The sequence below is a fragment of the Rhinolophus hipposideros genome, assembly GCF_964194185.1.
Source record: "Rhinolophus hipposideros genome assembly, chromosome: 23".
Classification (NCBI taxonomy): domain Eukaryota; kingdom Metazoa; phylum Chordata; class Mammalia; order Chiroptera; family Rhinolophidae; genus Rhinolophus; species Rhinolophus hipposideros.
The window spans coordinates 37,348,710-37,362,064 of NC_138069.1; the positions used below are offsets into that span (position 1 = coordinate 37,348,710).

The 13,355-nt window shown below is 44.4% G+C and overlaps 1 protein-coding gene across 1 annotated transcript in view; it reads left to right on the forward strand.

Annotated features, from left to right (window-relative positions):
* Positions 1–13,355, forward strand: part of DOCK2 (dedicator of cytokinesis 2) — a 368,348-nt gene that overhangs the window by 17,219 nt on the left and 337,774 nt on the right. Inside the window, exons 2-5 of the mRNA XM_081036150.1 lie at positions 817–900; positions 8,755–8,795; positions 9,909–9,964; positions 10,452–10,548. Of these exons, the coding sequence (XP_080892276.1) occupies positions 817–900; positions 8,755–8,795; positions 9,909–9,964; positions 10,452–10,548 (278 nt within the window). The remainder of the gene's footprint in view (positions 1–816; positions 901–8,754; positions 8,796–9,908; positions 9,965–10,451; positions 10,549–13,355) is intronic.

A 13,355-nucleotide genomic window follows, 5' to 3' on the forward strand; every position in this document is an offset into this window, starting at 1 on the left:
TTCCAAGGGATTAGCCAAGTTTCTGAAGCACAGAGGGGCCTCTATTCACAGCCTACTGCTGCTTCCCAGGAAGGGGCAGTGTACATGGGGCGGCGGGGGGGGGGGGAGCAGAGCACACTCTTGCATGCAGGTACTCATATGAGTCCTACCAACCATTAGGAAAAGGGGGTCAGTATGGCCTGGATAAGCCAAGGAGGCCTCATGGAGGAAGCAGGACTCTGTCCTGAAGGATTTCCTTTGGTGAAGGCCAAGAAACAGGCATCTTTAGCTGGAGGAACAAAGGGTGGTTAGAACTAGGTGGCATTTGAGTGGTGGAGAGACTGACACTTTAGGCTGTTGTCACCAGGATGGAGTAATTGGGGAGCAGCAAGTAGCCCATATGGATATTGATTTTCCTGTCACTAGCTAGCCTTATGACTTTGGCCGAATCGTTTAACCTCTCAGCACCTCCATTTCCTCATCTGTAAAATGGGATCACAGTTTATACTTCACAAGGTTGCTGTGAGAATAGAATGAGAAGATGTGCTGAACACGTGCCTGGTGTACAGTAATGCGTCAATCCATGGTAGGTGATATAAACACTCTCCTTGTCGCTCAGACTGGCATGCAGGACCTGTGCTAGGAGGACGTCGGGTTTGGTTAGTGAATGGAGGCCCTTAGGAGCCAGGCTGGGCCTGAACTGACTTCTGTGGTAGCCTGTTTAGCCCAAGTGGGCTGCATGGGCGTCAGATAAACTCAAGGCCAGGAGTGCTGGAAGGAGCAGAGCTCTCAGTATCCTGAAGTCTCACCAGGCGGCCTCTCTCTTTCATTTCACAGCCATATACAACTTCCAAGGGAACGGAGCACTCCAGCTCTCCCTGCAGATTGGCGATGTGGTACGAATACAGGAGACCTGCGGAGGTGAGTGGCCCAGGCGACTCTGGGAGGCCAGGACCCTTGACTGATGGTGTTGGGATGTCCCCAGTACACACCCAGCACCTTCAGCCCTCTCACTAAACCTGCAACTTGGTGTGGTCTTTGACATTTATTTTGCTAATATTAATAATTACCATTTACCAAAAATAATACTTTGTTGTTTTAAGAATTTATGCTGAGTAGCAAAGGCCCACCTGAGTAGTGGTTTGATGGGGCTGTATCCACCTGTGACGCCTTCTACATACACTTTTTATTAGTATCAATACCGTTATAATGGAAAATCCACATTATTGGGATTTTGATGGGCCCAGTAAATTGCACCCGGTCCGGGGAGCAGTGCTCACTCCCTTCAACAAGCGGGGAGACCTATCTTGGGCAAAGTGGCATCTTTTTCTTCCCACAGAGGTGCCATCCTCTTACGAAGCCAAGTGTCTGTTGGGCTGTGTCCACCCATGGTGGTGGTGGTGGGGGGGGTGCTTTGTAGTATTTGCACAAAGGCTAATGGCCTTGGACTCATGACTCTGGCCACTAGAAATCAATAGGTTACCTATGTCACTGATAAAATTGATATTGGGAGCATGGCTTGGATGTAAGAGCCAAGTGAGCTGGCTAATGTGTTGGCCGCAGTCGGGCAGGCTCTTCCAGATGGACCAACAGAGTTCTCCCCCTACCTGGGCTGCCTTCAGTCCCACTGCGTGCAGACCATCGAGTGCGTCCTTCCTGTGGCCGGGCAGAGCAAGGAGAAAGAAAAGTGGAGTGCGCTGGGCACCCAGCTCAGCCCCCAGGAGAGGCTCCCCTCCTACCTGATGGGAGTGAGGGCCGGGCAGGAGGCAAGTGTGCGCCTGTTCAGGAGGCCCCTCAAGGGGAAATGGAGAGCCAGAGGAAAGGAGGTTGCCTACAGAACGAGCCATCTTTGGCTTCTTACCACATAAGAAGGGGCGGGGAGGGAATGTGCTACTTTCCTTACAACATGTTAGTTATGTTACTCCTCACAGCAACCCAGGGGACAGGTAGCATCTCCAATGCTGGATTAGCTACGTGCTACTTCCAGGGCTGCTCTGCAGGTTGTCGCAGGGGTGCACACGTACACACGAACATACGCACACACACACACACAGACAACACGCACACACACAGACAACACGCACACACACAGAGATAGACACACACGCAGGCATAGACACGTGCACACACACAGACAACGCACACACACGCAGGCATAGACATGTGCACACACACAGACAACACGCACACACACACAACACACACACACAGATACACACACACGCAGGCATAGACACGTGCACACACACAGACAACGCACACACACACAGACAACACACACACAGACAACACGCACACACACACAGATACACACACACGCAGGCATAGACACGTGCACACACACAGACAGCACACACACAGACAACACGCACACACACAGACAACACGCACACACACAGACAACACGCACACACACAGATACACACACACGCAGGCATAGACACGTGCACACACGCAGACAACAGGCACACACACAGATACACACACACAGTCATAGACACACGCTCACACAGGCACAGATACATGTGCACACACACGTACACACATGCACACACATGCATACAGATACGCACACACACAGACAACACGCGCACACAGATACACACGCACACGCATAGACACACGTGCACACACACGCACACAACGGCACCCACATACACACAGACACATGAAAAGCAAACAGAAAACCTTTTGAGGGGGAAGAATTTGATATTTCAAAACACCTTTGAAGGAGTCATGGGGGAAAAGAGAACTTTGCTTTAGTATTAGTTTGGTTTGAGTTGTATCTGAGGGGATACCACGTACGTACTTATTCTTCCGGCCTCTAAAGATCCTCGTCTGGCCCTATTTAAACCTTTTTATACACAGAGTGAATGAAACTGGGAGAGTGAAGAGGTGGAGGCAGTGCTTTCCTGAAGACTCAGGTCTTGCTTCTGAACACCCTGCCCCTTCCCACAGTGCAACGCTCTCTTTTACAAATCTAGTTCTGCTCAGCAGCAGATAAGCAAACTCTGGGTGTCTACCAAGGGCAAAGAATGAAAGACAACTCTGCTCAGTGTCCCTTTAGCGCTACAGAATGCCACTTCCAAGAAACAGGCAGGTGAGGAACCAAGGCTCAGGGAGGAGAAATGACTCACCTAAGGTCACGTGATGAGCCAGTGGCCATTCTCTCCACTCCAGGCCTGTAATCCACACTCTTTCCTTCACCCCACGCTTACCAAGAAAGTGAAAAAGCCTCGGTAATTAGGTTCTGTGTCTTAAATTTTGAAATTGAGACAAGTATTTCCTTCTTCTTTTCATGCATTGTCCCTGGAGAAAGAGCTGGAGGACAGTAAACTGACTACACAGGTTGCATGTGGTCAGAGCCTTCCTTTCCTTATCTTGGCCTGGAGCCTGACCATCAGAAAGGCTACAATGGCTGACTCAAGCCACCTTTATCTTTGGGATTATCGCCCTTGCTTCTAACCTCTGTGGTACTGGTTCTTCATTTTTAATTCTATTTTATTAGTCTCAGTTTACTGTATCCTTGTAATAAGCAGCCACAATACATTTTTGGAAAGAGCTGGGTATATTAACTTAGTAAGTGATTGCCAATTCGTGAAGACTTTGAAAATAACAATGTTCAGAATTCTGTTAGAATGATTCTACACAGCTGAGGAATTGGTATATAAATTATTAATATTCACACCCATACACTTATATGTACACAGAGTTTTCAAACTGGAATTTATGGAACCCTCAGGTTTCCCCAAGGGCCTCAGACAGCTAAGGGATCTGAGATCAGGCCTGGCATTGTCTGCTTTGCAGATGGGGTGTTCCGCCTATGATTCTGATTGAAAAATGGTTCTTCTGTAAACTAAAAAAAAAAAGAAAGAAAGAAAAAAAAAGTGAAAACCACAGCGTTAGTCAAAAATTAGCCAAAATGGCGTTGGGGAAAGAACTTGGGTGTGCCCATGAAACCCTCTTATAGAAACCTACTGTCAACGTAAGAAACGCCCAAATTTGTAGAGAATTTTTATAAGAGTTTATTTGAGCCAAACTGCTGACATATGCCAGGGAGCAAATTCTCAAACGTTCCCGAGAATAACAGTTTTGCAGCTTCTTTTATACATTTGAAATTAAGGAAGATTGCATAGAGATGGGAAAAGCAACATGGAGATCAGATTACTGGATAGTTAACAAGATTACGTGCTCTCTTGAGGGTGGTTACACTTATTTCAAAGGTGCATTAACCTAGATGCACAGGAAAAGGCAAAGATAAACCTTTTCCCAAAAAGTTATATGCCTGGGATGTGGCTAGCCACCATGACCTGCCCAGTTAGGAATTTATGATCAGTCACCCTGTGAGGTTACTTTTCATAGAACCTCTTTTTCTATCCACACTACTTGAAAAATCAAATCAAGCCAATTGAGAGAAATGAATCAAAATTTTAAAATATGGGACTTGAAAAGCTGTGACCAAAAGAAATTGTGGTGAACATTGAGTCCAAATGAATCAATTTATAAAAATTAGTATTAAAAGTCATAATATTTATGGCTACCAAAAAGAATGTTATTGGTAGAAAACTGGACAATTAAAAAAAACCTAATAAAATTGAGAGGTGGGGAGAAGAATGGGAGACAATAGATTAACTCTGTGATGTCACTTTCATGATAGAGTTGGTCAGTATCAGTTAGAAATAAAACATATCATTAAAAAAACTATAACCACCCCATTCTTTTAATGCTTTTCGTTACTATTTTCCTTTTAGAGAAGTTTTTAGGAAATCTTTTTGTGTGAAGAAGAAATACTTAATAGAAGTTTCAACATTTCCTTCAATTTCATTTTATTTTTTTTTCTTCTGTCAAGTACAAGTCAGATTAAGTTTGAGAGTTGTATTTACATGGTATCTTTACTATATTCTGATTTTTATGAAAGCACTTAAAAGTGGTATTTTATCTGTGTCACGGTGTGTCATTTTGTGTGTAGACTGGAAGGATGTTAACAGTGGTTTTCTTTTTCTGGGTAATGAGATTCCAGACGATAATTTCAGCTTTTACGTTTGTGCTTTACTTCTTAGTTTAAACTCTTTAGAACAGCACATGTCAATTTTAGACAAAAATAATATAGTCTTGATGATTTGAAGTGCATACCTCCAAATATTAGCAATGATTTATTCTAGGTGTGAGTTAATAGTTACTTTCTTTATACTTTTCAAATTTTCCAATCTCCCCTCCCTCAAAAACAAACAAACAAACAAAAAGTAGAAAGAGCATGGGCTTTTGTCTAAGATCACACAGATAGTAGGTTGTATATCTTGATTCAAATCCAAGCTTTGATTCCAGAACTCATCCTCTTAACCACCGATAGGTGCTAGCTTCTGTTTGATCTTAATGTTACTCGATATTTCAATCAATCAGGAAAGTAATGTACACCCAGGCACTCACCACTCAGATAAATATGAACATGTCCCCAGGTTTACTTTAGACATTTTTGTAAGAAACAAGTTCAGATGCAGTTGAAACTCTGCCCTTCTCTTTCTTGTTCCATTTTTGTCTTTTTGTCCATAATGTAGGTGAGACCTCTTGACATTGGGGTGTTTTCTTCCCCTCCAAGGTTCTGTACCTTTACCAGACATGTTTACCTTCATAATCCTGTTTAAAAAATAGTTCTTGCAACAACCCTATGGGGTAGGTATTATTTCCCTCATTTTACACACAGAAACACTGAGGCTTGGGTGGTACAACCAAAGATAACGCCTCTGGGAGCTGGCAGAGCGAGGACTGGATCTCTAGACAGTAGATTCTTTTTTGATGTTCTGGAGTATTTTTAATCTCTGCTCCCTCTCCCCACCACCCGTGACTCCTAGGTGATTAGAGAATTTAGGTACATTTCGTTTTGGTATTTGGGATGTGGAAAGGGAGGACAATTTGAGTATAATTATCCGGAAGAATGGTGAAAAAAATTTCCCTTTCCTCATCTTCCCCCAGGATGAACTTTGTTTTCTATTTTTAAAAAAGTGCTTATGCCAAGTGTAGGATTGGCATACACTTGCTATTATTTTAATATTACATAATTAAATAATTAATATTAAATATTTAATAATTAAATATTATTTATTGAATATTATTTAAATAAGGGCTATTAAAAAACGCCCTTGCTATTATTTCATTTGAGAGGGTGTTGAGCCCCAGAGCAAGTTCTGGGATTGTGTAAGCGCCGTGTTACACTGAACCTGCATTTGATCGTGGTTCCTGGCGTCGTGGACTTTGCTCTGTGTGCCAGCTGCTGTTATCTGCCTGGGCAGGTCTTGGCGTAAAGCTGGATATAGCTGACAGCTGACCAGATTAGGTAGCTGACTTCAGGAGGTCAGTGAGCCAACAGGGATGGGGATATCATCAAAAGTCCTGAGGACAGCCCCCGAAGTGGTTCGTCGATGGGTTATCATCATCTAGCAGGGGAAGGTGCTTGGAAGCCCTTCTCCTCAAGAATCACTGCGGTTTATTTCTGAAAGCACTAGCCCAGTGTGCACAAGGTGTGCACACGTTACTGAGGCTCCAGGGCGAGAGCAGATAAAGTCCCTGGACTAACTAGAATGTCCTGATGGAGCCCCCGTGACGGAGATGCAGATGTAGGCATGAGCTTTGGGTGGGACTATTGGTCCCTTGATTGATTTCCTACTTTATGGTGAATTTTGGTGGCCTTGGCCGTCAAAGTGGATTCAGGTCTTTGCAACCGAGAGATCCTTATCTGTACGTATTTGTGCTCTAAGAGCATATTCTCTGTCTTTGTGCTCACCTCAAAGGGGGCAGCGTGGTGGAACAGCTTCGAGGGCTGGCGTCGAAGCCACACAGACATGCCCTTGAACCCTGGCTATGTGGTTTGGCCCAGCACATCAGTTGACTTGAATCTCAATTTCATTACCTATAGAGTGGGAATGATAATACCTAGTTCACAGTATTGACGTGAGGACTGAATGAGAAAATGCACGTGTAACACTTAGCATACAGCTTTGCATGCATTAAGCGATCGATAAATGTTAGCTGATGTTACAAACATGCTCTTTTAGCTAGTTGGTGGGATGAGGAAGAACTGTAAGTAGTGGAGCTTGTTATAGCTCATGTTGTACAGTGTCATCTCTGGAGTCAGATGCTTGGGTGTGTCACTAACTAGGGGTGTGACCATGGGCCAGTTGCTTAAGCTCTCTGTGCCTCTCTGTGTTCATTTGCATAACTGAGGCAGCAATAATACCTCCTTTACAGGATTGCTGTGGAGATTAATTTGTAATTTTATAAAAGCAAAACAAAAAACTTTACCAGAGTTCCTGGCACACAGCAAGCACTCAGAAAGGAGAAGCACTATTGTTAATGGTTAATTATTACCAATAGTTACAGACGAATTATTAGAAAATAGAATGCAATGCTTCATGAAGTAGCAAGTTTTCCCCCACTGGAAAGTAGCTTCTTGGGGATGTAGTTTTGGGGATTCAGATGTTGGGAAAATGAGACTATTAGGCAACCACCATGCTCCTCCCTCCATTAAACAGGAAGTTCGGTATGATGACTGCTTACATTCAAATCCGGACACTGTCACTAGCTGTGTGAACCTCGTCAAGTTCTTAACTTCTCTGTGCCTCAGACAGGCCACTCTTCTATAAAATGGGATAAGTACGGTTTCTATCTCATACGATTCTTGCAAAGATTAAAAGTCGCCGTACGTGAAAAGTACTTTGAATAGTACTTTATCCCAAGCCTGAGAATCTTTCCCTCCAACCTCCAATTCTTTCTTTTCTTTGTTCTTTCCTTTTCTCCTTCTGCTCTCTTTCAGTCTCTCGAAATAGGAGCCAGCACGGGCTGCTGTTGCTTTAGAACTTTTTTAGGACCCGACCCTCAAGCTGTGTCATGACTGTGAGGGGTGACTTTGCATTTTAAGTTGTTTGTTTGGGGGCTAGCACGTACGTCTGTTGAGAACACATTTTGTCTACAATCTGTCAGCCCGGTAATGAGGGTTTACTAATGAGGCTCCCAACAGACAGTTTGTATTTACAGAGATGACAAATGCCACCCCTTGGCTGTGCTTGAATCATTTCAAAGGCCAGCGGGCTCATTATAGTCATCAATACTTGCTACATGGAGGCTCATTTTGTCCAAGGGCTAGGTGTAATTTGGATTTCTGTTAATGGAATCATTTTTAATATTCCTGCAAAAAGAAGACTCTTAAAATTCCCATCCTAATACCCATCCCTGAAATTGTCTGTTTTGCAGATCACAGTTTAGACACCATTTGTTGCTGTTAGAACTGGGATATCATTTGAGGATGTTTGCCAAACCCCTCAGCCTTTCGATGTCTTTAAGACAGAGGTTGAAAACATCCACATGAACACAGGACCCAGGCAGGTGATGGAAGTAGGTGAAGAGCTGGGGAGAGGCTGGAGCGCGAGAGGCACCTGCTTTGTCTGACAGGACCAGCTGCTCTTTACCGCCAGCTGACGGTGGCCGCCAGGGAGCGCTGGCCACCACTGCTGGACCTCCTGTTTTTACAAAACAAGGAGGAGAGTTGTGTTCTTATGTGAAATTCTGGTATTTTTAGATGCTTTTTGGACATGTTGGCAACCAATTCAACAGAGGGTTGAAGCCCAAGGGCTTCCAGACTACTTTAGACCTGAAGTCTAAAGTAGTTTGCCGTAGTCTCTTTTGCTAGTTAATAACAAACAAATAAATGGAACAACAACAAAAAAAGCTCAGCAGACTTGTAAGAATCGATGAGAGACCCGTTTCTTTGTTTTTTCTTTGCAGACTGGTATAAGGGGTACCTCCTAAAGCACAAAATGTTACAGGTAAGATTGATTTGTTTTTATTTGGGGCAATCCTGGAAATGTTTCTATGACCCTGTCACCATGGCGCCTCTGGGCCATTGCCTGACATGGTTACTCCTCAGCAGTCTCCTCCCTCCTTGTGTCCTGTGCTTGCCCAACTGCACACCTCGCTCCACACGGGGCCTCCACTCCCTTCTTTCACTTATTCTTTGAAGCCAACCTGTAGAGCTTTCTTCTCCCTGAAACGTTTCCTGCTATGCCAATCACGTTGATTTCTCTCTCGCTTGAGTCCCCAGGGAATTTTGCATTTTTTTCATTGGACATTTTTCTTCTACTTCCTCCATTTAGAGCTGTTTGGGACATTTATCATTTCCTCACCTATGTATCCACCACGACAGAGAAAGGACAGGGCCCATCTCTGCCCTCGGGGAGGTCACTGTCCCAACCTCCCATTGCACCATGGTCTCCGTGAGAGCAGGCACCAGCTTTGCCCCTTAGCTCCCCTGGTATCTAGTGCAGTGGCCGTATGTCCCCCATGGGCACCCTGGTTGAATTTATGAAGGGATTTCCAAGTAATTGATACAGTTTTCTTGTTAACTGAGCCAAGCTTGTGGAGAAAGGAAATAACAGACGCTCCTTCCTTCCTCCCTGACCTGATGGGTTGGGAGGTCCAATCCTATTTAGCTCTCTGAAGAACATAGAACAAATCGAGGGAGAAAAAGTCTCGGATCAAACTAGCCCACGCTGTTGCTTCAGGACTGGACCTTTCCGGCTGTTCATGGCTGAACGGGGACTGCTTTCCTGAAATTGGGCAGGAGAGGAGAGGCAGAGCGCCTCGTGTCACTTAGAGCGGGTCTTTCAAGCATCCCTGTCTTGCGTATGTGATGAGTGTCCACAATGGGGCAGGCGAGTCCTTTGGAATCTAGGGCTACTGTGGGATGTAGGACAACTGAAGGAGAACTGGATGGGAGGTAGACCTAAAAGAGTGGATTTGTGACTTTCAAGTTTGAGAGGTTTACCAGTCAGTGTTTTTTTGATAAAAATCATGGAGACCCGGGGTCTGTTATTTCTGTAGGGATATGTCATTGTGTCGTATTTTATGTTTTGTTATGTATGTTATCTTATTTCCAACAGGGCGTGTTTCCTAAATCCTTTATCCATCTCAAGGAAGTGACAATTGAGAAAAGAAGGTATTTGCCATTCACCACCAGACTTCCCCTGCTGTGGCTTATGGCTGTCTCTGTCCTGTCTGCTTTGAAAACATGACTTGGCAGATGTGAAGGACCCTCAGCATCTTCCTGCTGTGTTTATTTGTGTGTCTCCTTTCCCTCACTTGATGGGAGATCTAATCCAAATTGATTTGTGTTCAGATCTGATGCTGAGGGGGTATTAGTATGTTTGGAGATTCTGACTTTTTACTGGCAACTGCCTTTGAACTGTGCTAATTAGATTAATCCTGAATAATGAGATGAAGGGTCCACCCCAGTGAAGGACTGCATTACAAAGGAAGTCCCCAGCATTTGCATATTGTAATTGGCCTGGCTGTCAGGCAGTTTAGTCTCGGGAGGACAGCAAGGCCCCCCTCAGCAGCTGTAGTTTCATGCAAATTTGCCAGCATTTTATCTTGTTAGCATCTGGGTATCAGTTTCACACCATATTCTCTTCCACCTTAAATAGAAATATTGAGAACATCATTCCTGCAGAAATTCCTCTGGCACAAGAAGTGACGACCACACTCTGGGAATGGGGCAGCATCTGGAAACAGCTCTATGTGGTGAGACTCAAAACCCAGCTCCCTGGGAGGGAGGCTTCTGGCGTCTTGGTTTGGTTTAAATTTGGAATTTAGCCTTGAGCAGGACAGGCCAAGGTGGCTTCAATGACACAGTAGAACAAACTGTATGAAGACGTCAAGGCCCAGAGAGGTTAGGTGACTTTCTCAAAGCCACACAACGAGCTATTGACAGAGCCTTAACAAATGGGTGTGAGCCTTCTGCTTTTAAACTCGTACAAAAGTTGTCAGACTTGAGTATTTTTAAGAATCATCTTGAGAGCTGTTAAAAAATAAAACTTCCTTCCATGGGGCTCTGCATTTTAATAAACTCAGGGGATTTTGATTTCAAGGGGTCTGTTTATAACACCTTGAGAAATACTGTTCTCATACGTTAATTAACTAGTGACTTTTGTCCTCAGATCTATGAGGAAGCTTTGACCCTGGTAAAACAAAGAACGGATTTTACATGTGTTTTCCCCTGTATTGAAGCAAATCTAATTTTAAGTCCTCCTTTGATGCTTCTACAGTTCCCAATGAAAGCAATTAGCTAAGAAAACCATTAAGCAGAGTGAAAATGTCAACCAAGGCTCACTGCATATTTGTTACAGCACTGTGCGCACCTGCTGGCATACGCACGCTATTTGTAGACTTACTTTTACAGTCATAAATGTGGACTCCCACGTGGAGATTTCATAACACATGGTAATTGACGCATCCAATTCCATAAGTTCCCCCAGAGTTGTTAGGAAAGTTTCGCGGGGCAAACAGTAGACTTGAGGCTCAAGTGGTGAATTCCTCACCTCCACTACCCCTGCTAGCACCAAGCATGCACACACACCATGGAAGCCTGGCACTGTCCCTTGAGAAATCTTTGGACAGCAAGCCCATCATGCTCTTCACCCCAGTAAAAAGATCTTTAAACTTCCAGTATTCCAGTGTCATCTTCATGATTCTCACCTTGTCTACATACCACCTATGTAATATTTACTACCTAAATCCGCCCCCTTTTTAGTAAACTTAAATAATTCCCGTAAGGAACTATACAGCAAATGGTGTCCTTCCAACAACAGCAGACACCAACCAGTGCCCTACAATTTAGTTCAGTTCCGTCACCAATCACCCAGAGTTAGTGTCAGACGCAGCCCTGCAAGATTACCCTCCCCTCAGATGCCCAGTCACAAGTCCCAGGTTCCTGGGTTACACGCACTTCTGTCCAAACTCAGTACAAATTCAGGGGTTCCCATGAGTGCTCCCCATTCCCACCTCAAGTTCTGTAATTCCCTAGAACAACTCACAGAGCTCCAGAGAAAGCTGTACAATAGTAATCCAGAATTACTATTTTATTATAAAGGATGCAATGCAGGGACAGCCAAGTGGAAGACACACAGCAGGGCAGTGCACTAGGTGGGGTGGGGGGACAGAGATTCTCTGCCTTCTGGCATGCCACACTCTCAGCTTACAGATACATTCGCCATCTAGGAAGCTCCTCAAACCTTGTTACCTAGAGTTTTAATCAAAGTTTTATTACAGTGTCACAATTGAGTAAATCGTTGGCCATTGGTGATCCAGCGCAATCTCTAGCCCCTCTCCTCTCCCTAGAGGTTGGGGACTGGGGAGGTGAGGAGAGTGGGGCTGAAAATCCCCACTCTCCAATCTCATGGTTGGTTCCTCTGGTACCCAGCCCCCATCCTCATGTTATTTGGGGGACTGCCAGGATTCTTGCCATCAGCACAAACTGAGGTACGGTCAAAGGGACTCATTCTGAATAAGGAAAGACACTCCTATCACTCAGAAAGTCCCAAGGGTCTTAGGAGCTCTGTGCCAAGAACCAGGGACAAAGACCAAAAATATATTTTATTATATCACACATGCTTTCCCAAATGGAAAGCCAAAAGTACTAGGCACAATTGAAACATTATTCAAGTAAACACACTGCAAACAAGACAAGGTCATTAACTGTTGAGTCTAAAACCTTCTCTCTCTCTGTTAAAAAGAGAAATTAACATATGTGAGAGGGTTTAAGGACATATATTACCATGAAACTGCAACTTTCTCCTTCTCTTAGAAAGATGGAAGGAGAGTGGAAGAGAATCATCACAGAGGCCCATGTCGTTTGATGGCATGCCTTTGTGCCGCCAAAAGCCATTCTATGCCCTACAGGTTGTTCACAGGTCACACTTGGGGAAACACTGTCCGAGAAATGGGCCTTTATCACCAGAGAAATGGCCTTGGTTCCCAGCCTTCAAGGGTCTGAGCTCTGGGACCTGCATCACAGTTGTTGGAGTGGAAACATTTTCCCTTCTCCCCTTCTAGGTTCTTTGGTTGTTGGTCTTTAGTAATTAAGTTGATATAAGACAGCTTAATAGGAGAAAAACAAATTTAATTTCATACCTACGGGAGCCCCAAAGATATGAGAATCAAAAGACAGCCAGGTAATTGAGGCTTATATAACATCCTGAGCTGAGGAAAGGAGTAGGGACCTGGGAAAACCAAGGGGAGGGAGGCCATTGACAGGAAGGGAGAGGAGATGTCAGGAAAACAAAGCTTGCCCTGCTATGCAGATAAGTTTCTTAGGTAAAAGGAATCTCTGGTAACAGCCCTCTTCCTGGTACAGGCTCCCTTTCCAATACAAGTTTAGGCAGTTGAAGGGGAGGTAAAGAGTTATTCCTGGATCTGCTTGCTTTTGATTGCCTTTACCTCCAAATAATCCTCATGCCAAAGAAACACATCTCGGGCTGGCACAAACCTGCTCCCCTTCAGAGCAGATGTTCATGGTATTCCTGCTCAAGTATCTTTTTGGACAAAGAATC